This window comes from Grampus griseus (assembly GCF_964374135.1).
Source record: "Grampus griseus genome assembly, chromosome: 8".
Taxonomy (NCBI): domain Eukaryota; kingdom Metazoa; phylum Chordata; class Mammalia; order Artiodactyla; family Delphinidae; genus Grampus; species Grampus griseus.
In genome coordinates, this window is record NC_139002.1 from 107,165,135 (window position 1) to 107,187,706 (window position 22,572).

General features: G+C 47.9%; 1 protein-coding gene across 1 annotated transcript in view; it reads left to right on the plus strand.

Moving 5' to 3' along the window:
- PPFIA1 (PTPRF interacting protein alpha 1) overlaps positions 1-22,572 on the plus strand; it is an 86,460-nt gene that overhangs the window by 21,506 nt on the left and 42,382 nt on the right. Inside the window, exons 3-11 of the mRNA XM_082659450.1 lie at positions 14,456-14,557; positions 15,071-15,235; positions 15,650-15,724; positions 16,076-16,177; positions 16,400-16,621; positions 18,969-19,115; positions 20,552-20,686; positions 21,568-21,642; positions 22,020-22,103. Coding sequence (XP_082515576.1) covers positions 14,456-14,557; positions 15,071-15,235; positions 15,650-15,724; positions 16,076-16,177; positions 16,400-16,621; positions 18,969-19,115; positions 20,552-20,686; positions 21,568-21,642; positions 22,020-22,103 — 1,107 coding nt within the window. The remainder of the gene's footprint in view (positions 1-14,455; positions 14,558-15,070; positions 15,236-15,649; positions 15,725-16,075; positions 16,178-16,399; positions 16,622-18,968; positions 19,116-20,551; positions 20,687-21,567; positions 21,643-22,019; positions 22,104-22,572) is intronic.

Here is a 22,572-nt window from a genome sequence, read left to right on the forward strand (position 1 = left end):
CTGGGGCCGGTGTTACTTTTTATTCCTTTTACTTTTCTTCAGCTCTTAAAAATGTCATCAGCTTGAAGAAAAACACAGATGAAGTAGTAGGCTTGGGTATATATCAAGGCCATCCTTGAGGGGGGCAAAAGAAATCACAGAAAGATATCCTGGGGGATGTGTAGCTGCCCTCTTTCTTTCCACGTGGTGATGGTGGTGAAGTTATTGGTTGACTGTAGCAGTCCCTTCCTTTTCACTAACTGCTGAGTGAGTTTTTTCTTGTCCACCCAGTCTTTCCTTCTCTCCACCCCCCTCCCCACCTGTTTCAAGTCTTCAATCCTCTGCTTACTAACAGTGGCCTTGGTGTTGATACTTACTGTGTTATCTTCCCCTGAAGATAACATATTGTCTGTATTGAGTTCTCAGTCCCAAGCCACTTATTAACTGAGTGACCTTTGCACTTCACTAACCTGCCTGGGCCTGTATTATAATTTGTAAAATGAGGTCATTATGAGCACCTTACTGGGTGGTTGAGAATAAAATGTGATAACATATGTGAAAATACTTTGAAAACCATAAAGCAGCAAACAAAAATAGCGCTATTGCCATTAATATTTACATCTACGTGTACTTAGAATAGCACCTCAGAAATTGCTGGTGTTGTCCAGCTGGTGTTTTCCAGGGCTACTCATCCTTAGGCCTGTGTTCCTACCCTACTAAGCTTACTAGAGCCACAGAGGAACCCTAATAAAGTACCTTCAGTTATGGTTTTGTAGCTGGCCTTTGTTTCATTCTCAGGTGTCTTCTTGTTAAATTAGAGGGTAAAACTGTTGTAACAGGGGACTCTTGTCAGACTGGTTTGCAAGACATGAATACACAGACCTACAAAAGGTTAAGAAGGTTACAGAGTAGTAATATTTGCTGTCAGAGGTAGTATGTTACTGATTTGTTTCCGTACAAAGCTATTGCCTGATCACTGGTGTGTTGCTAGACCCTTTGGGGAGGCTGGGGTTTCAGTAGTGAGGGGGCACGTCTTTCCCCCGAGTAGACTGGGGTCCGTGCAGTGAAGCGGTGGCGGAGGCCTGGGGGAGCCTAAGCGGGAGATGGGTGGTCAAGCCCAGCCCGCGCGACCCTGTGTTCAGCCTGCGGGAGGGTGTGGGGCTGGGCCGGCAGGTCAGCAGGTGGGGAAGGAGGGACGGCGATGGGGGTGCGGCCCTGACACAGTGTGGGGATGGTCCTCAGCACGGGGGTGGGAAGAGAACGGTTGACAAAGGCCTTGAGAGTGTGGCCCCGGGGAAGTGGTGACCAGGAGCAGAGCTGGTTGTCTGACAGCTTCTGGGGGAGGATGGTGATGGACGGGCAGACTCTGGACAGGCGGAGGGGCGGATCTGCAGGCAGCCGAGACATTTTGTCGACAATCAACCCTTTATCTGTATCATTTCCACCAATCAGCTTTGTGGTCTTCTAGTAGGCAATGTCATTCTTGTTATGAAAGCTGCATGACAGAGAATCAGAAGCCTTTTTCAAGTTCATTTGTACTTATTACTTTCAGCCTTTGCTCTGTGGCCTGAAACACTGCAGCATTTGTGTTTCTTTGGCTCGTCAGCAGAATTTCAGGAAATGCTATAAACGTAGCCGTAGATACTCTGAGACTACTCATTCTTAAACTTGTATTTCTATTGACTAGGCAGAGTGGAGCCGCAAGAGGAAGCCCCTAATAAAGTACTTTCAGTTATGGTTTTATACCGAGACCTTTGATTCACTCCGAGATACCTGTCTTCCGTCTGGTGTATCAGGAAAGCAGCCCGCTCGGTTGTCCTTGGTCTTCTGTGCGCTGAGCCGTGAGCTTTCAGTCGCGGTCCCCCGTGTCTGTTAAAAGGCGGCCATGATTCCCCATAATTGTTTTTTGAGTTCTTTCAGAGTCACATTGTAGCTTTAGAGCAGAGTCAGGTGCAGTGTTAGCTGACCCTGTTGCGTGTCAGAGAGCTGCTCTTCAATAGTACCTGCTGGGAATTTGGTGGAAAATTCTCTTCCTGTCGACAGTGCAGTCTCACAGGGCAACAGAGGAGGTTCTGTCTTATAACCCTTTCTGTGCAGTTGTGTTTGCTGATACTATGAGGGCCCTGGAAGGTGGGGTCCGAAGGCTCCTACACCTAATTTAACACATCTAGGGTGTTCTAAGTTAATAAAGGTCATGAAGTAATTTCACAGAGTGCTTAATCACATGTAAAAGAGTTGATTGTGGCTTTTTGGGGTTTTCTTTGCAAAATAGAGGTGCTACTAGGAGCTAATGACAAGCCTAAAATATTCTAAAATTGTGACTAAATCAGAAAAACCAGGAGCACACCACCGTAAGGTTTTTCAGGAGACTTGCTAAGCTGTAAACCGTACGGCAGTTCCCGAGCGGAGCCGGGGAGAGCAGCATGATGTCGTCTCACCAGAGGAGTGGAGATGCTCCTCAGGCGTGCTGTCCTTCCCCCAGGATGGCATTGGCTTCCTTCTCAAGTTCAGCGTGCCTCAAACCCTGATGGCAGCCTCCCACCACTCCCAGACATTTCTCTGTGCCATGTTCTGATGGTGCCACCATTGCCAGGAGGCTGCAGCAGGATCTGGAGCTCGGCCGTGGGAGTGACGGGGCAGTGATCCACCTGGTGTCCTGCAGCTGGAGCGCGCCATGTTGTTTTCTTAACGTAGGTGCTCGGGGATGCCCACATGGTGGTTGGCGTCGATGATTCCCAAATGGCTCACCAGCAGGTGAACCACTGTTGTCCCAGCGAAGAGAAGAAAACATGGTTAAAGGACCTCTCAGAAGTGTTCTGAATCCATGTGATGTGACTGCAGATAGAACATAAGCATATTAGGTATAGTAACTGAGCGTGCAGCTAGAGTAAGTAGTTCTGTCTATTTATTTTCATAATTGTGTAGGGCTGAGCCTGAGTCAGAGCCGGCTGTTTAATCTGCATTCCTGAAAGCGCCTGTTAAAGTGGCCGGAAAACTTCTGGCAGTTGTCTTAATGGGAAACCAGGGGGATTGAATTTTACTTGAAATTGCCTTATATTTGGGCATGTATGCTATATATGTAATATTTAAATAAATAATTCGGATATTCAGGTATATAATCATAGGTTTGCGATTATTTTTACTGTTATATAATAGCATAATATTTTAATTTGCCCTTTATTGCCATGGGGAGGTTAGAAAAGGCAAAGATTCTGGGCTTCCCTGGTGGCGCAGTGGTTGAGAGTCCGCCTGCCGATGCAGGGGACACGGGTTCGTGCCCCAGTCCGGGAAGATCCCACATGCCGCGGAGCGGCTGGGCCCATGAGCCATGGCCGCTGAGTCTGCGCGTCCGGAGCCTGTGCTCCGCAACGGGAGAGGCCATAAGGGTGAGAGACCCGTGTACCGCAAAAAAAAAAAAAAAAAGAAAAGGCAAAGATTATAAGTGGAGAAATTGTGGTGATATTTGAACAAAATAAATGCTTAAAAAAATTTTTTTTTGCAAATAATGTTTTATGTTTAAAAAGTAGTAGTGCAGTCCTCACCTTGCCCAGGACTGTGAAGGTGACCATGCAGGCTGAACCTGTGCAAGCTGTCTTCCTCATCAGTGGACTTAGTTATAGTTGTTGTGATCTTCTTTTTGTCAGGACATCAAAACCCTGTAAATTATAAAATATACAAAGAGATGCCAAAAGCAGTGAAACTAATATTTCTTTAGAACACTGTAGTTTATCACATTAGAAACATTGAGAATTAAATTACATAACCCTTTGACCCAGCAGGTCTGTTTCTAGGTGTGTACCTTAGAGCAATACAATAGCTCCTTTTTACAATATTTTAAATTATAATCTGTGCCATCATAAAATTATATCCCTTTTAAAATGTACCTGAACACACGATTTTAAGAAATCAGTACGATACCCTAATTGTAATATAAAGTGAATTTTAAAAATCAGTTTACAGTGAAGTATTTTGTTATGTACGTGTTTGGGCATGACTGCACTAGAAGACACAAGTCAGGTGTTTGTGTTCCTGCTAACGGATGTTTCGGTGTAAGAGATGATGATCAGAGGCCATTCTATAGGAAAGGATAGGGATGTCAGGATGTATCAGGGTAAGTAAAAAACAGACCAGTCTCACTTGTATTTGATCCAAGAAAAATAAAAAACAGTAACCGAAATAAGGAAAATGTGCCGTTTGTGTTACAGATTGTCAGGTGAGAAAATGAGGACGTGTAATAACCTCACGAACGAGCTGAGCCTTCTTTGTAAGAGAAATGTCAGCATAATTCCCCAGCCGTGAGAGGGTCAGGGGAGCGAAGGATGCTCCAGAGAACGTGTTACCTCTTGCTCACACCGGGTGCCGGGCTTGCATTTGGTGTCTAGCATAGGAAAAGGTTTTGGAGACTTTGATGTGATAGGCAGGAGGGAAGGAGGATGGATCCAAAAAAGAAAAATCGACACCGAGGTTTAATAACACCCAGGATGGTGGGACTATAAGGAAACATGTTTTCACACATTGCTGGCCAGTGAGGAATAATTTAACAGTATATTTTAAAATGATCAACATCCTTTGACTCAAATTCTCAGATTATCCCACAGATATATTTGGCACACATGCAAAATGATATATGCGCAGGATTATTTGTTACCATGTTATTTGTAATAGCAGAAGATTGGAAACACAAACAAATGTCCATCAGCAAGTGAATAAAAAATAAATTAGGGCTTTTGAATTCATTGGTATGTGCAATCATTGCAGCTATAAAAAAGGAAGAGGACATCATGAACTGATATGGAAACATCTTCAGGTTATATCCTTAAGCGAAGAAAAGCAAAGGGAAATGGATGTATTTATTGGCATATATATATATACAATTCTAGATAAGCAAGAAACCCATGACTTTAATTACCTATTGTGTGGAAGAGCAAAATGGGCTGCAAGGGAGACTTTTCTTATGTATACCTTTATTACTGTTTCAAAAATATATATATTTTTTGAAGGTTTGTGTTAAAAAAGCTCTGTCCTAAGCCCCCTTCCATTGCTGCTGCTATTACTGTTTTTTAAAAGTTTGTTACAGCTGAAAAGAAACATCTCTGTGGAAATATGGACTTTACGCTGTTGCTAATGGTGGTTTAGACAGTCAAGGTCAGACAGGCAGTTTCTGGTCTCATACTCTGAAGACAGTTTCTTTATGATTCAGTAATGTCTTGGGACACGCATAGATCTATGAAATGAAATATTTGAAGATGAAAACTGCTTTATACTCCAGTAAGCATGAGTAGTGCTAAAAACCACGTAACCGGCTTTATTGGGAAATTTGAAACATTATCTGAATACAGACTGGACGTCAGCTTACTTCATATTGTGCTCTCATTTTGTTACTTCCCGGCGTCTCAGAACTCAGGAGGCGCTCATTCCTATTTGAGTGAAGGATTTCTGCCTTGAGTTTTTTACTTCATTGGTTTGATTCTCCCTCAACCCCCAGGCTCAGTTTTTTAAATTTAATTAGAATGTTTTCGCCTGTGATATTTCACTGACATTATACACTTGTTTCTAAAACATATGAAATATGCATTCATACTTATATTCAGGTGGTTTGAAATACACATGTGCATTTATTTTTCAGATTATCTTGACTAATTGTAAGAAACTATGTGTGTTTAAATACTGAAATGCTAATAACAACCAAAAACATTTTGGTTTGCTCTTTAGCAGAAAGATAAAAATATGTGAAGCAAAACTTATAATTACTGTCCATGAGGAAATCCCAATTTTTGCCTAAAAGAAAATACATTCCAAAGAAGAAAGGAGTGATGGCTGAGATAGCTGGATATTTAAATTGGAATTTAGAAACAGAAATGGAACAATTCACTCACTTACATTGTGAAGAAGTATGTCTACTGCTCTGTATGCCCAAAAACCAAAGTATAGATCCACATAAAAACTTGTGCAGGAATGTTCATAGTAGCATGATTCATGATCGTTAGAAAGCACAAGCAACCCAAATGCCCACTAACCAGTGAATGGATAGACAAACCGTGCTGCATCCGCATAACGGAATTATTATTGAGGCACAAAAATGAATGAAGCACTGACACACACTCCAACGTGGATGAACCTTGAAAACGTTACACTGAGTGACAGAATCCAGACACGAGAGGACAGGTATTGTCCAAGTCCATATGTGTGGAATGTGCAGAACAGGCACGTGCCTAGAGACAAAGAGCAGACTGGCGGCTGCCGGAGGTTGGGGGAAAGGGGTAGCTCGGAGTGACCCCTAATGGGTCCGCAGAGAGGCCGGCAGCCCAGGCGGGGGAGGCGGCGGCAGCGGCCGGTCTAGGAGATGCCAGTGTGAGGTCGAATTAGCAGGCCCAGCAGTTGGCAAACATGGAGGAAAAGGAGGGAGGCCATGTGGTCTCCTCTACTCTGGGGGCCGGGAGGAAGATGATGAGGTCCTGGAAGACAGCCGAGTGGAGGTGCACGGTGGGCAGTTGGACAGTGGCCCAGCACGGGGGGGTGAAGCCTGACACAGGTCAGACAGGCATGGTGTGTAGGGTGAACAGGGGACCTCAGACAGAGCCCCCGGAGCACCAGCCGTTATGAGATGAGCAGAGAACTAGGGACCAGGACAAGGGGGAAGAAAGAGGGAAGGGGAGGGTTCAGAAGCTCCCCCATAGGATGGGGTAGGTGAGCACTGAAGCTGGACTGGGTTCAGTGGGAGACAGGGGTGGTGCTGGTGTGTCAGCCAGAGCTCATTCAGTGAGGCTGGAGGCTGAGGCCACCTTGCAGTGATGAGTGGGAGAGCAGGAGAAAGAATTAGAGATTGAGATACGGCGACTTCGGGGGAAATTATCTAGACAGCTTACGTCCACGTAGGCGGCCTGTATTTGCTCGTGCCCTGTAGTTTTAACCTTGTTTAGAAAGGAAGAAGGAAGTGAAGATTGGCCTTTTTTTTTTAAATAAGTTGGGCTAATGATTTCATTCTTTTTGTTTTAATTTTAAAATTTATTATTATTATTATTTTGGCTGCACCGCACGGCTTGTGGGATCTTAGTTCCCTGACCAGGGATTGAACCCGGGTCCCGGCAGTGAAAGCACTGAGTCCTAACCACTGGACTGTCAGGGAAGTCCCTGGTCTTTTTTTTTTTTTTTAAAAAAAAACAAAACGAGTACATACTTAATTGAAATTAAACAGGAATATAAGTTAAAAAGAAAGACTCATTTCCGGCCCACTTTCGCATCCATAGTGGATAATCTGCATTAGCAGTTTGGTGGGTGTCCATCTATATTTTAAATAAGAAATACAAGTTTGGGCTTCCCTGGTGGCGCAGTGGTTGAGAGTCTGCCTGCTGATGCAGGGGACACGGGTTCCTGCCCCGGTCCGGGAAGATCCCACATGCCGCGGAGTGGATGGGCCCGTGAGCCATGGCCGCTGCGCCTGAGCGTCCGGAGCCTGTGCTCCGCAACGGGAGAGGCCGCAACAGTGAGAGGCCCGCGTACCGCAAAAAAAAAAAAGAGAGAGAAAAGAAATACAAGTTTGTGTTTGCTTTTAACCCAATTGAGATCGCATTGCAGTAGTGCTCTGCACCATGTTTGTTAGGTTCAGAGTATACAGTCTCAATTGCGTAATTGCCAAATGCTAAGTATGAGCATAAATTTTGTCAGTATCTATTCTTAGAAACGAGAAAAAATAAATCAGATATATTGGGACTTTTGAACTGCTTATGCATTTTGCTCTGTTGCTTGCAATAATCAGTAATTGAAAATCCAGTGCTATTGCATTCACGGCTTTAAATATGTCTAGTGAGCTCATGACTCAGATTTTGCACAGGTGTAAAGTTTGTCTTTTTTCCAAGTGTCCCTCTGTCCTTCTTCTCCCATCATTAGGGCGCAGAATAAGTAGATAGTTATACATAACCTTTCCAAGCATATTTTAATCAACACATTAGAGTTTCAAATATGATTTGCTGATTCATTTTAATGTATAAACTTCTAATTTTCTTTCAGTTCAAAATCTGACATGCTTTTAAACCTAAGACTGTGGCAAATATCAATAGCTTCCGTCAGGAGATAAACTAAGTCAGTTCTGCAAGTCAGTTTTTCAGGTGTTCATTTTAGTTTGCTAAAAATTAGACCCCATTTCCATTCTTTATTATACTCCGTGTCCCTACAGTAAGAGGACATATACTTTTTGCCTCCAGCGAAGCTTTAGTCTTGTTTCAGCAGGTTAGCAAAAATAGTGAAACGTAATTTAAAAATAAAACAGAGCTATTGGTGGAGATTATAGAGAATAGAAGATGTAGAACCGTAACACGGATGGTCAGGTAAAGAACACGGGAAGGGTGTCGGGACCACGTGAGGGTAGGAAGTGGCCAGACCCTGCTGCTTCCACTTCCCTTGGTGTCTGGGAAGAGAGAATGGTCATCGCTTCTAGAACCAAATGTTGCATCTGATCCATAGGACTTACTTTTTTTTTTTTTAATAAATTGATTTATTTTTATTTACTTATTTTTGGCTGTGTTGAGTCTTGGTGCTGCACGCGGGCTTTCTCTAGTTGCGGCGAGCGGGGGCTACTCTTCATTGCAGTGCGTGAGCTTCTCATCGTGGTGGCTTCTCTTGTTGTGGAGCACTGGCTTTAGGCACGTGGGCTCAGTAGGTGTGGCTTGCGGGCTCTGGAATGCAGGCTCAGTAGTTGTGGCGCACGGGCTCAGTAGTTATGGCTCGAGGGCTCTAGAGCACAGACTCAGTAGGTGGCACGTGGGCTTAGTTACTCTGTGGCATGTGGGATCTTCCTGGAGCAGGGCTTGAACCCATGTCCATTGGCAGGCGGATTCTTAACCACTGCGCCACCGGGAAAGTCTCTTGATCATGGACGTTGATCAGTCATGTCTGGTTCATGTAATCTGATCCAGTTATCTAGATCCAGAAATGATAATTATCGGCATTTTCACGCATTATGTGAAATCAAGTTCTTAAATTGATTTTAGTGGTTGAATGTTATTTTCCCTCGTCTCAGTCCTAGAAAATGTCAAATGGAAATACAAATCTGTATTGTGCAGACTTATACTTTAAACGGAAAATACTCCAGTGATTGTTGTATCTGTTCAGTTTCAAAGAATACTTCAAACTTTAATTACAGTAAATAGAATGTCACTTTTAACTGGCTTACAGTACTTTTTAAACAGACATTTTTTTCTAAAGAGAAAAAAATTTAGATGCTGACAGTTAGGTTCCTGTCATGGTGATAGAGTAGATCGTTTATTGCACGTATTTGGGATTTATTCAGGCTCCACAATTTTTTTCTGCAATGATAACACAAACACAGTGTGCATATGAACATGCTTTTGGAATCTTAAACTTTGGAATTTCCTGTCTAATGTTTATCTAAACTCCTAAGTTTAAATTTGCTTTGATACTTTTTCGGTTGAATTCTTTTGAGCAAAGAGAAAGGCTTTTCTTTAAGGAGTAAAAATAATTGTGAAGTTCTGTAAATTCTTTTTCTACCATATTCAAAGCAGTATATCATAGAATGGTTTTAACTGTTGAATTTATTGTAAGAAACACTTATATTTAGCCAAAATGTTGGGAATTAAATATTCTCTTAATAGGTGAATGAAGACAGTTTGGAGCTATTAGGAAAAACTTGAGGAAACGTTGTATGTAAAAGACATAGGCTTGCTTCTGGTGATGAAAGAGTTAAAGGAAAAGTGACTATGGAAAAAGGCTTGCGTGTGGAAGTGGGGCTAGATGGCGGTCCCTTCTAGCTCCAAGGGGGGTGAATGTGTGAATCGCTAGTTGCGCGTAGCCGGCGTGTACAGGCGTCTTCAAGCTCCTCCCGCCCCCGCCAGCCCACAAACTTGCAGTGTGCACTTGTTATGCTTTGACTCCATATTTCACGTAAAGGCAGTGAAATGTATTCATGATAGATGGTAGGACTTTGGAAAATAAAACCCCGAAATTCAACCCTCCTGGGGCCTACAGGCTGCGACCCTACCACCTTGTTGTGGTCCTTTGCCCTTCCCATGTCTCCCTTCTTTACCCACGGAAATTCCGTGGTCCATCATCATCACACACACACACACCCCCTACCTCAGCACACACATCCCCTACCTCAGCACACACACACCCTACCTCAGCACACACACGCACACACACACACACACACACACCCTACCTCAGCACGCACACACACACACACACACACACACACCCTACCTCAGCACACACACACCCTACCTCAGCACACACACACACACACACACACACACCCTACCTCAGCACACACACACCCTACCTCAGCACACACACACACACACACACACACACACCCTACCTCAGCACACACACACACACACGCACAACCGCACACCCTACCTCACCATACTCGGAAACCCGCTCCCGTTAAGTCCGTTCCCTGTCCGTGGGTGTCGCTGGCAGCCTGCAGTGGACCCGAATGCCCGCGGTCGTGGCACTGGTGTCCGACCCCCTCTCTGCTCAGTGGCTACTTGGTGCCCGCCCCTCCTCCCCTCCCCAGTGCACCGCGTGCACCCTTCCACTCAGTGCAAAGGCATCTGTTTTCTCAGGGAGATTGGAAGAAATTAGAAGAGGACTTCCAGAAATTCCCACCGCACATCTCCCTGTGTGTCTGGATCTGTGCCTACGTATTTGAGTGCCTTTCTCTTGACTGTGGGTGAACTGGGCGCCCCCGGGAAAGGCACCCTCTGCACGGACCCAGCTGACTGACCTGCTCTTGGCTGCTCGGGTAGTGGCCATTGGCTCCCACCTCTCCCCTGGACTCTGACTGTCAGCGTGCGAGCCCCTGTCCCCTCCTGCAGCAGGGCTCTCTTGACCCTGTGTCTCCTTTAACCACTGCCCTATTTCTCTTCTCCTCTTAACTCAAAGTCCCTCAAAAGAATGAGAGTGTGCCCACTGCCGTCCTCCTCCCATCCTCTGTTGCCGTCTGTCCACCCAGGCTTTCGGCCCTGCCAGGGCTCCCGACCTGCTATGGTCATGGTCACCGCTGGCCTCCATTTCAGCAGACCCGCCCACCAGGGGCCAGTCAGATGACTCCCAGCAGCTGTTGACCCTGGTGACCATTGCTTCTGGAGCACTGGACTCCGAGGTGTTCCTCTTCCCTCCTGGCCCCCCGCGGCCGCCCTTGCTGACGCCTCTCGTTTCCAAGCCGTCCAGCGTTGGCTTCTCACAGGGCTCAAGCCTCATCTTTTATCGCCCATGCTCAGTGCCATGAGATCACTCTCCCACCTCGGCCAGCATCCCCGAGAAGTCCAGACCGGGAGGTGCAGCTCCACTTGAATGCCTTAGAACCTCTCCAATTAAGCTTGTCCGAAACTGGACTTTTAGACCTCCCTTCAAAGCCTGCTCTTCCCGTAGACATTCCCTTCTCAGAGAATGGGGCCTCCATCCTTCCCTCGCTCCTGCCAGAATCCTTGGAATCGTCCTGGACCCTTATTTCTCTCAGATTTGTTGGATCTGTCGGCAAATCCTGCTGGCTCTACTCTCCAGCGCGCCCTGCCCCCCCACCCCCCGCGGTGTGCTCACTCGCCTGGCCTCTCCTGCACTTTCCCGATGCCAGGCTGCCTCCCCACATCTGGCCTCACCCTCTTACAGGCTCTTCTGAGCACAGCATCCAGAGGACCCTTTGAAGGCTGATGATGGCCACAGCAGGGGCACATGGGATCCTTGCATTTCGCCCTGAGAATTCTTCTATGTTCTGCGTCTCTCTAGTCTTGGTCTCGGGTCAGACCCTCACTTCTCCCCAGGGTTCTTGCTGTGGCCTCAGCTGGCTTCTCACTCTTAACCTCCTCCAGCCCAGCTTCGGCCCTGCTCCCAGGGACTTTTGTTTACCCAGCAAACCCATTTTGAGCAGCACATCCTTTGTGTCAGGCACTGCCTGGAACTTTGAACAGTTTGGCCCCTTCCCTGTTCAGGGCCCCCAAAGTCTGTAAATAAGACAGCTCCCAGAGCCTTCAGGATGAAGCACAGACTCCTTACGGGGTCCGCGGGACCTTAGTCTAGCCTCTGCCCACCTCCAGCCTCACCTTACTCCTGCCTGCGGATGCCCTTCTCCAACTTCAGCACTGTACTTTCGTGACGAGGCTCTTGCCAGCTGGACAGCTGGGTCCTGCTTGCCATTCAGTGCAGGGGCCATCCCGGCAGCAAACCTCCCATCAGAGATGGCTTCCGCTCTGCTCCCACGGTGGCCTGGGTGACTCTCATGCAGAGCACGGGGGTCGTTGCTCGCTTGCCTGTCTGTGCTGTCGTAGCGCCCGGGGAGCGGCCAGGCTCACCTCCTGGCGTTCAGCCGTTTCTCGGATGCATTGTGACTTCCAGTTAGGATGGCAGCATAAACTCATGCTTTGACATGTGTCTTCTCCAGACCCAGCAGTGGAAAGATAAATCTAAACAGAGAAACATAAACCAGAAAATATGGCCAGGCCCCCAAAAGAAGAAAATACCCTTAAGGATAGAAGCGGGGTACCCAGTGTGGGGAGCTTGAGCTGGCTTGATGCCCCGGCCTGCGGTGCTCCAGGCCCTGAGCCGGTGGTGGCACAGGAGACGTGGCTCCCGTGGGTTACGGTGATAGGATCCAAAGCGTTGAGGCGAATTAGAACTAGATTCAGACTCACTTTCTGAAGCTGGGGTTGGCCTCGGTGTATAGAGGCCAACTGCCCTCTACACATGGGGGCTTTGTAGGAAGTTGTGGGCCCGGGGAGGGTAGAAAGCAATACCTGGAAGGCATGGCTCTGGTGGTTGGTTCTCTAAGAGGATCTGCACTGTCTGTAATGGAAGCGGGCAGCAGGGGCCCTCGGTCACCATGGAAACGTAGTTCTGGCCTGAGGCCTTGGGAGGCTCAGAGGGGCAACCACAGGACCCAGGCTGGGTGGGGGGGAGGTCGGCACCAACAACATCACCTCCTGCTCGAGGGGAGCTGGAACCCAGATCCCACAACACGAAGATCTCACGCTGAGAGACCCTCCCAGAGCCCGCGCCTTATGCAGCCGTGCCTTGACTCCACGTGAGGCTCGCGGATGGGGCCTGGCAAAACCGTCAGAGAAGTGTGCTTCTGGTGCTTCAGGCCTGAGCTAACATCCATGAAGAGCAACTAGAAATCATAGGACAAGAAGAGACAAAAATGAAACAAGAGCAGGAGGGCCTGGCCAAGAAACAACTGGAACTCCAGTCAGTGAGAAACATGTCAGGACGATGAACTTTGGGCTGGACATAATCAAGGACATTTAGGGACAGGCATTTTCTTCATGAAACTGACTCAGACTGCAGTGCAGAGGGGGACAGTGTGATCAAAGAAAAATCCAGGGCCCTGAATTCAGACGACCTTAGAGCCAGCCCTGCCTTTGACCCTCACGAGTAGTAACTGCCTCTCAGCCTAGGCTAGTCTGAGTCAGGCTTTCTCTCACCTGTAGCGGGAAGAGTGTTTCTCCTACAGGATCTTAGTAATTAGATGGAAACCTCTCCCTGATGTTAGACATTAGATGATCTGACAGTCAGCTGGTTATTTACCAGAGGAATCAGCTCGTCAGTGTAATTAACATGGGCACATCTGAAAGAAATCTCAGAAACTCAGGAAGGGAAAGAGCTTGCTGCCAGGACAGGGAGAGGAGACGTTGTCCACGTGGCTGCCCCGGCCTTCCTGCTTCCCAGCCACAAAGCCCAGTGCCGATGCTGCCGGCCAGGTCTCTGAAGATGTATCTTCAGAATCTTGGTCAGGTTTGAAGACGCACTGGATTATTTCTGCCCAGCGTTCCTGGGATGTCTTCGTGTTTGCAGGTCTGCGCTGAAGTACTGAAGTGAAGAGTTGTTCACGTTCCGTAGCTGATTGATGCTCTCTGGAGCAGCCTTGTCTCCAAACAGCACCGTGTATACGTGCGCGCGCGCACCTGTGTAAATTGTGGTGAAATATATACAACGTAAATGTACCATTTTAACCAGTTTATTGACTGTCTGGCTGACTTCAGTGGGGTCAGGCCAACAGACTGGCCTTGGGGCGCCACTAGCCTTTTCCCGGGGGACACTCCAAAGCCTGTTGCCTTCTAGACCTTTTTCCTTTACTCTCCCCAGTGGTTCTAGGTCACACGCCTGTGAGTCATTTAAAGAAATCTTTATCCACTTTGGCATTAGGATTTACGTTCAGGAAAGTATCTCGGACTCCCCTGGGTCTTGAGAAGGCAGGCTTGGATCCCCTCCCCCGCCGTGTGCGTGCCAGGCTCGGGGGTGGAGGGGTGAAGGTTGGTCGGAGTTGTGGTGTTCTGTGTGGTCTTGGGCTGCTCGGTGGACCCCTCGTTCTCTGGAGGGTCAGAGAGGCCCCGCTTATCCCAGGGCGGGAGTTGTCTTTGTGTGAAGCCTGCAGAGGCTCGACGGGAATTGGTCTTTAGAGACACTCTCTCGCTCTCTTTTGTATTTATATTTATATCTATTTACTTATTTAACTGTTTTCTAGGAGTTTGCAGCACTTACTAAAGAACTAAATGTATGCAGGGAACAGCTCCTCGAAAGAGAAGAAGAAATCGCTGAGCTGAAAGCGGAAAGGAACAACACCAGGGTTAGTAGGGGATTCTCTGTGTTAACATTTGCCTCGGGGTCACGACTGCGCTCCGTGTTGCTGTCTTTAAACTCAAAAGATGATCCACTCTGTCTGTTTTTAAACACATTTTCGACATTTTCCCACTGAGTGGACTGAGGTTGATCAGTTCAGGGTTCTCATACCTTGCTTGAAATTTATGATGAGAGTTAATGCAATTTTAATACATTCGAGGGGGAATTTCTCTAACTTTATTTATTTATTATTTTTTGGCCACGCCGCACGGCAAGCGGGGGCGGGTGTTAGTTCCCTGAACAGGGATCGAACCCACACTCTCTGCAGTGGAAGCACACAGTCCTAACCCCTGGACCGCCAGGGAAGTTCTCTCTGACTTTAGACAGAACCAGAGGGATTCAGACCTGTCTTCACACGGTTTTGGCTTTAGTGTGAGATTGAAAGGAGTTATTGCCCCAGATTCAAATATGAGATTGAAAGCGCTCTGTAAACTGTGCTCACCTTGGCCTTGCCCTGCAGCTGCTGCTGGAACATCTGGAGTGCCTGGTCTCGCGGCACGAGCGGTCCCTCAGGATGACGGTGGTGAAGCGGCAGGCGCAGTCCCCGGCAGGCGTGTCCAGCGAGGTGGAAGTGCTTAAAGCACTGAAGTCGTTATTCGAGCACCACAAAGCCCTGGATGAGAAGGTACCGCCGCCACACGGCAGTTCCGGGTTTGTACACGTGCTGCGTCATTTGGCGGACAACGCAGGTGTTTGTGCAACTTTAGTTGACTTTTGAGCTTCTTGAATTCTTGTAAACACGGTTTTTCTATAAGGAGCCAGAGTTCTACATGGTTAAAAAGTATTAGTTGGCATAAATGTCTCAAGATTTATTATATCCTGTGTATCAAGTGGCTATTAGGAATTGGGTAATAGAATTTATTTAGGGTGAAATTTTAAAGCTGTTGGCAAGCCGGTTTTCTCGACGTTAAGATCGACGAAAGACATTAAAGGTATTCTATTATGTTATATTACACTAATAGTCTACTAGGATAGCTATGCGATAAGAATTGAATTAACACATCTACACACACTCTAACTGAATCCCTTTTGTTTTCAGGTGAGAGAGCGCTTACGAGTAGCACTTGAAAGGTGTACTTTGTTAGAAGAAGAATTAGGCGCCGCGCACAAAGAGGTGAGCGGGGTGGCTCGCCACAGCCCAGCTGGGTGCTCCTAATTCTCAATCCCTTCCTTTTAAAAAAGTACGAAGACGGTAGTAGTCGATATCAGATGTTACTTACCTTTCTGATTGAGGACCAGCCCATCTGGGTCATTTTAATGATTAGTAAACTAGACTTTTATTTCGGAGTTGCAGAATCTCTTAAGTACCCATGTCTCCAGTAGAAGGTAAATTCTGACTTTAATGACCTGCTTATATTCAGGATGGATAACATCACCATGTGTTTTCTTTTCAGTTGTGTTTTTCCAAATGGAGTTTTGCTGTCTTTACTTATTTCTTTACTCTCATTCAATTGTTTGCTTTTAGCTAATGATTCTTAAAGAACAGAATAACCAGAAAAAGACACTAACGGACGGGGTGCTTGACATAAACCACGAGCAAGAGAACACGCCGAGCGCGAACGGAAAGGCAAGTCCCTGGTCCCCTCTGTGTGGTTCTCGTCCCACCCGTCCAGTCTGTGCACGCGTGTTGGGAACCTGTCGCCAACGCACCACTTCGGCCCGAGCGGCCGTGAAAGTTGTGTGAACCCACAGCGTGCAGAAGGCAGCTTTGACCTTACCGACTTCCCAGAAGTGCTTTATTTCCTCCCTCAGCAAACAAGACTGTTTAAGGGTTCTTTCCCCCCATTAGAGATCTTCTGATGGTTCTCTAAGCCACGAGGAAGACCTGGCTAAAGTGATTGAGCTCCAGGAAGTCATAGACAAGCAGTCAAGGGAGCAGAGCCAGATGAAGGAGCGCCTGGCCGCCCTGTCCAGTCACGTGACAGAGCTGGAGGAAGATCTGGACACGGCCAGGAAAGACCTCATCAAATCTGAGGAAGTGAACACAAAGTTGCAACGGGATGTCCGTGAAGTGAGTGACAGTCGCCATGTCAGTGTTGTCATGGGGTTGAACGTGTGGACTGTTTTGGTTTGATTGTCACTTATTCTCCCGGTTACTTCAACCTTGGGGTGACTGTATGAGTAAGAGCAAAACAGAACAGAGCCCTGAGACTTTGACTGGCGGCTTCCCCGTTTCTGTGTCAAGGTCTTTAAAGGTAGGGGAGGCCTGGTCCAGCCGGTCCGTTGGCAGCGGCGCGGACACAAAGCCGGCCCTTCCTGCTGTGCTGCTGTGGCTGTACTGCCCTGGGTGTGGACTCCTCGTTCCTATAAGTCCTAGGCTGTCGAATGTATTCCTGATCATGCTCAGATTTCCTTTTGATACACTTCGAGCGAGCGTGGTGGCCTCTGCGGCGGTAGTTCTCTCGGAGAGACGCGAGCATGGGCTGTGGGCTCTGCCAGGGCGGCACTGTCGGCTGTGTTTCTAGTTTTCCGATGTTCCGCGCCTTGAGGGGAATGTACGATATTGATGGTGGTGGTCAGACAGAGTGGCACTTGTTCACACTTGGGTCATCAGGCTCATGCTGTAAGAATACGTAGAAATGTGTGCATCTCTGGCAGGCGTTTCTGCGTGTGGCATGATTTATGAGGAACTCGCCCGCTGTCACTAAAAACAAATGAGCGCTGGGTGCCTTCCCTGGCACCTCCTCCTGTTAGCGTAACCTCTCCTTTGCAAACAGACAGCTCCTACCCCCTCCCCCACACCTTGTGAGACCACCGCAGAGAGAACCCCTTTCACGTGTATGTAGAACAGGTGTACATTCTGTTTAGTAGCTTGGTGTGAGTAATTTTATGTAAGAATTCAAAACAGATCTTTGCATGTATCTGTATAACCTGTCTACATTATTCTTTGGCAACAGGAGGAGGTGAGGTGGCAGAGTTCAATATGCAGAGAATTTTGAAAACGAAAATTTTAAGACTTGCCACTTTTAATATTAAGACTTTGCTAATATTGGCTACTTAGTGAACAGGGAGGGACCTGAAGCGGCTTTTTAGCTGGGGACGGGAATTGCAGTAGCAGAAAGTTCAGGTCCTAGTTTCAGCGTTTGATACTGTGTAATATAATTTTGCTTTAGAAGAATTAGGCTTTAGAAGGCTGCTTCCAGTTGTATGAAACTTCTTTTGTTTGTTTTCAATTTTATTTATTTTTGGCTGCGTTGGGTCTTCGTTGCTGCACGCGAGCTTTCTCTAGTTGCGGCGAGCGGGGGCTACTCCTGTTGCGATGCGTGGGCTTCTCATTGCAGTGGCTTCTCTTGTTGCGGAGCATGGCTCTAGGCGCGCGGGCTTCAGTAGTTGTGGCGCACGGGCTCAGTAGTTGTGGTTCGCAGGCTCTAGAGCGCAGGCTCCATAGTTGTGGAGCGCGGGCTCAGTAGTTGTGGCACTGTGGCTCACAGGCTCTAGAGCGCAGGCTCCGTAGTTGTGGAGCACGGGCTCAGTAGTTGTGGCTCGCAGGCTCTAGAGCGCAGGCTCGGTAGTTGTGGCGCATGGGTTTAGTTGCTCCACGGCACGTGGGATCTTCCCGGACCAGGGATCAAACCCACGTCCCCTGCACTGGCAGGCATATTCCTAACCACCAGGCCACCAGGGAAGTCCCCAGTTGTATTAAACTTTGAGTTCTGTTTCCATTTGTTAATATTATTACTTTAATTCTGTGGTAATTGGATGAGATTTCATCCAACTTTTACCCAAGAAAATGAGACACATATCTCACTGTTGTATCTCCACCTGTATCGTGAGGCAAACAGAGGTCCTGTCTTCATGGCAGATACCTTCCCCCTCCTGGAATTCCTGCAATAACAGGATATTTTATTATACTTTTTCTCTTTTTTTTGGTAATATTATGTAGAAAAGGATAAACTTGGTAAACTGAGTGGCCAGACATAGCATTAAGACAGATGAGTGCTGGGATTTCCCTGGTGGGCCAGTGGGTAGGACTCCGTGCTCCCAACGCAGGGGTCCAGGGTTCGATCCCTGGTCGGGGAAGTAGTTCCCGCACGCCACAACTAAGAATTCACATGCCGCAACAAAGATCCTGCGTTTCGCAACTTAAACCCAGTGCAGTCAAAATAAATAAATATTTAAAAAATAGATAAAAAGACAGATGAGTGCGAATTACTTGGGGAATATTTATGATCTTTGAGGTAGGTGCGTTTTCATTCACATCAGAGAAAACTGGCATGTCTGTCAATTTAATTTTGAGGACAGTAATTTTATATTTGATTTGAAACTTAGGATTGAGCCCAGTTTGTTCTCTCTCTGAGTACACCCGTCTGTTACGTATTGGTTACTTCCCTTCTCTCCCTCTGAAATGCCCGACATAGGCCATGGCCCAGAAGGAAGACATGGAAGAGAGAGTCACTACTCTCGAGAAACGCTACCTCGCAGCACAGCGTGAAGCCACCTCTGTGCACGACCTCAACGATAAACTGGAAAATGAAATTGCAAATAAGGAGTCTATGCATCGACAGGTAGTGGTTTTTATCGAATTTTGTCTGGGTTTTATTAATTACTTACTAATGAACGGGGGAAGACCTTTTCCTGTGACTTCCATGTTGGAAATCAAGTCCCAGGGTAAAGTTTTTATGATCTTAGAGTATTATGTTCAGAAGTGTGGTGTACATCGTAGATCAACTGTACTAGAATAAAATAAATTTTAAAAAAAATTGTGGGTGACTGCAATTTACAGGTTTTCATTTTTTAGGATTTGGTTCAGCCATTTTGTGGAGCTGCACTCCTGACTCTTGTTGCCTGTTAGCATTTTTACCAAAAGAGCAGAGAGTGGCAAAGAACTTCAAGGCAGCTGGCTGCCTGTTGGTAACTGGGGTCAGTGTGGTAAATGGCAGATTGAGAGACGCAGTCTGAGTAGTAAGGTCTGTGCCTCCTGTGGTTCGGTTCGCCTCACTTGCTCCTGTTTCCGTGTGGTCTCAGATAACCAAGAGTTAACTAGGGAAACCAAACCTGGCTTCTGGAAAACAAAGTGAGTTTGTCTGGTGTGTTATGAAGTGTATCATTGGCCCCAGAATAAAAATAAAATACTAGAAAGCCATTAAAACTTACGGTGTGGATGCTAATTAAGAGCATTAAAATGTTCAAAATAATGACTTTACCAGGCAGATCAGAAAATACTACGCACCATGCGCTGTTATTTTCTGAGGGTTTTGAAGCATAACCTGTTGTTTGTATATGTGCGTAGAGATATGTGCACACAGAAAACAAGAGAGCTGCACAGAAACAAGCGTTAGCCTCTCAGGAGCTGAGCTTACAGATGATTTAACATGTTCCCTTTTCTAAAGAAAGAAAAATCTGTCTAAATTTTCTACATTGAAAATTTTTCAGAGTAAGAGGATTTTCTAAAAGAATGACCCTACGTTTACAAAGCTAAAACTTGACCAGTATTCCCTTAGGCCCACTCTTAGCAGGTCTGGATTTCAAAGGAGATGAACGCTGTATTTTGGCTTACATGCCCGTGGCAGCCTGTTGTCAGTAAGGTTCCCTTCAAATGATGATTCTGATGATGTTTTAAGAAGGGTTAGTACTGAACCCTTCTTTCCTTAACTTGTCAATAAGAATAAATAAGCTCCTACCGAAAACGGGTTTGCTTTCATGTATAGGAACTTGTGTGTGTGTGTGTGTGTGTGTGTGTGTGTGTGTGTGTGTGTGTGTGTGTGTGTTTTAAGACTTCTTTGGAGGTATTTAGGAAGAGCAGATACTTTTGGCAAGAGGTGTTTTGCACGTTGAAGTCAAGCCCAAGAAAGTGGGTGTGCGCTCTTCACAGAAAGAAAAACTTCACTGTGAGGCAGCTGGCAAAACAGCTGTGCCCCCCTCGGAACGGACTTATTAGACGATTGAAAACGGAAATGGCTGAACCATTCGCCCGTGTTGACGCTTTGCTCTCATTTTGTAGACTGAGGATAAAAACCGCCAGTTGCAAGAGCGCCTGGAGCTGGCGGAGCAGAAGCTGCAGCAGACCCTGCGGAGAGCGGAGACCCTCCCCGAGGTGGAGGCGGAGCTGGCCCAGCGGGTGGCCGCGCTCTCCAAGGTGCTGCCCTGGGTCTCCTTGTGGGGCAGACGCCGGAGTTGGGTGTTGAGGGTGATTTGTTCACGTGCCTTATCGTTGTGGTCTTGTCAGCGCCCCTAAATCCACCAAGCAGCTCAGACTTGTTTTCAGTGCTGTACTGTCTGAGACTGGAGCAAGTTTGAATGTCAGACATTATCCCTGCTTTCGTGTCATCCCCACATTCTTTTTCCTCCAGTTTTGTCAGATGTGTTCTGTGTGTCCCCAGGGTGCTTCAGCTCAGAGTCACCGCTGCTTGGAGCTACTCAAGTCAGCAGCTCCAAGGTTAGGGCAGAAGCTTTGGGGAAGAGCAGGGTAGTTTTTCTCAGAAGTAGGAAAATCCCATTCTCTGTCGAAGACCGCCAAAGTAACTTCGTAGTAAACAAGTTTTTGAGTCTTTATTCATTCACTGGTTCAACACATCATGGTGGGGCATGTGCCAGGCCCGGTCCCTGCCCTCACAGCCTCACCGTCCCTGGAGAGCCGGCAGGTGAGAGGGGGTGTCCCGGTGACGCAGCGGCGCTGGGGGCGGCTCGTCCACACGGCGGGGAGGAAGCGCACAACCGGCCACCGGCCCAGTCTTTCAGGCATATGGTCCTGCACTGCCAGTAGGCGCTGGCCAGGCCCAGAGGCCCTGGTGCATCCGTCAGGAGTTCTGTGTTGCCTGCCTGGAGCTTAGTGAGCTGCTGAGGGGGCCGGACAGACCCGGGGTGGGCAGATGGCGTCAGGTGCTCGCAGACCTTCCTTAGAGCAAGTTCATTGCTAACAGCTGTAACAGAAGCGCTCCTTTTCCTTCATGATCTGCATTTAAAGTCTCGGTTTCTTTTCTCCCCTGTCATCTCTCCTGTCCCTGGTTGGCCTTGTAGTCTGACCTTTTGTCTGCTGGAAACTCGGCCACTAAGGAAGCTAAACTGTTCGAACTTACCTCCCAGATTAGGAAGGTAGAACGTGTACATCGCTCTTGACTGTGCTTGCCGCTTCCTGCTTCCCGTGCTGACTCACCCAGAGCAGTCTGAGGCTGGGGCGAAACACAGCCCCCGGGTGTGGGACCTGGGGTGGGGGAGCACAGCTTCTCTCACAAGTCGATCGCCAGCGCCCGTCACGCCTCAGTCACCTGCCCGAGAGGGTGAATTGCCTCCTGGGGTCACGCATGGGGCCACGCAGGACGTGCGAGCAGGCGTCAGCGCGTGCCTTCCACTGAGCACGGGGTGCGTAGTCCACGCACAGCACGTCCTGCTTGTTGCTGCTGCAGTCGTACCCCGCGTGTTGTCAGGAAAGGGCAACTGTGAGCTGAACTGACACCATCCTTTGCTGGCAGGCCGAGGAGAGACACGGCAACATCGAGGAGAGGCTGCGCCAGATGGAGGCCCAGTTGGAGGAGAAGCACCAGGAGCTGCAGCGGGTACGTGTCCGGGCAGAGAGGCCGAGCGCCGGGCCGGGGCCTGGGGCTGCTCCCCCCCCCCCCACCGCCGTGTGCACTCAGTGTGCGGCCTCATCTGCGCGCTGTCTGCTGATTGGCGCACCCACCACGTGCTTGCCCGCAGGCGGTGTGTAGAGGGGAGGAGGCCGCCTGCCGCTCTGACCAGCCTGTTGCGGGAGCTGCTCCAGGTACAGGTGGGACCTTACGGGCCTCCCTCAAACAAGCCTGAGGTGCCAGCCCGGGGTGCCCATGCCACTTAAGGCACAGCGTCCTAGGCGTTGGGTTTGCTTGCCTGGGGTGTGGCACTGGAGTCCCAGATTCCGGTCACGGGCCTGATTGCTGTCCTGAACCCCAAAGTATTGTTCCAGACACAAAGGTAGACGTAGGGATGGCCGTTCCTGAGCAGGAGGAAAACTCCTGTGCTCGGAGATGGGGTAAAAAGGAGCCTCGG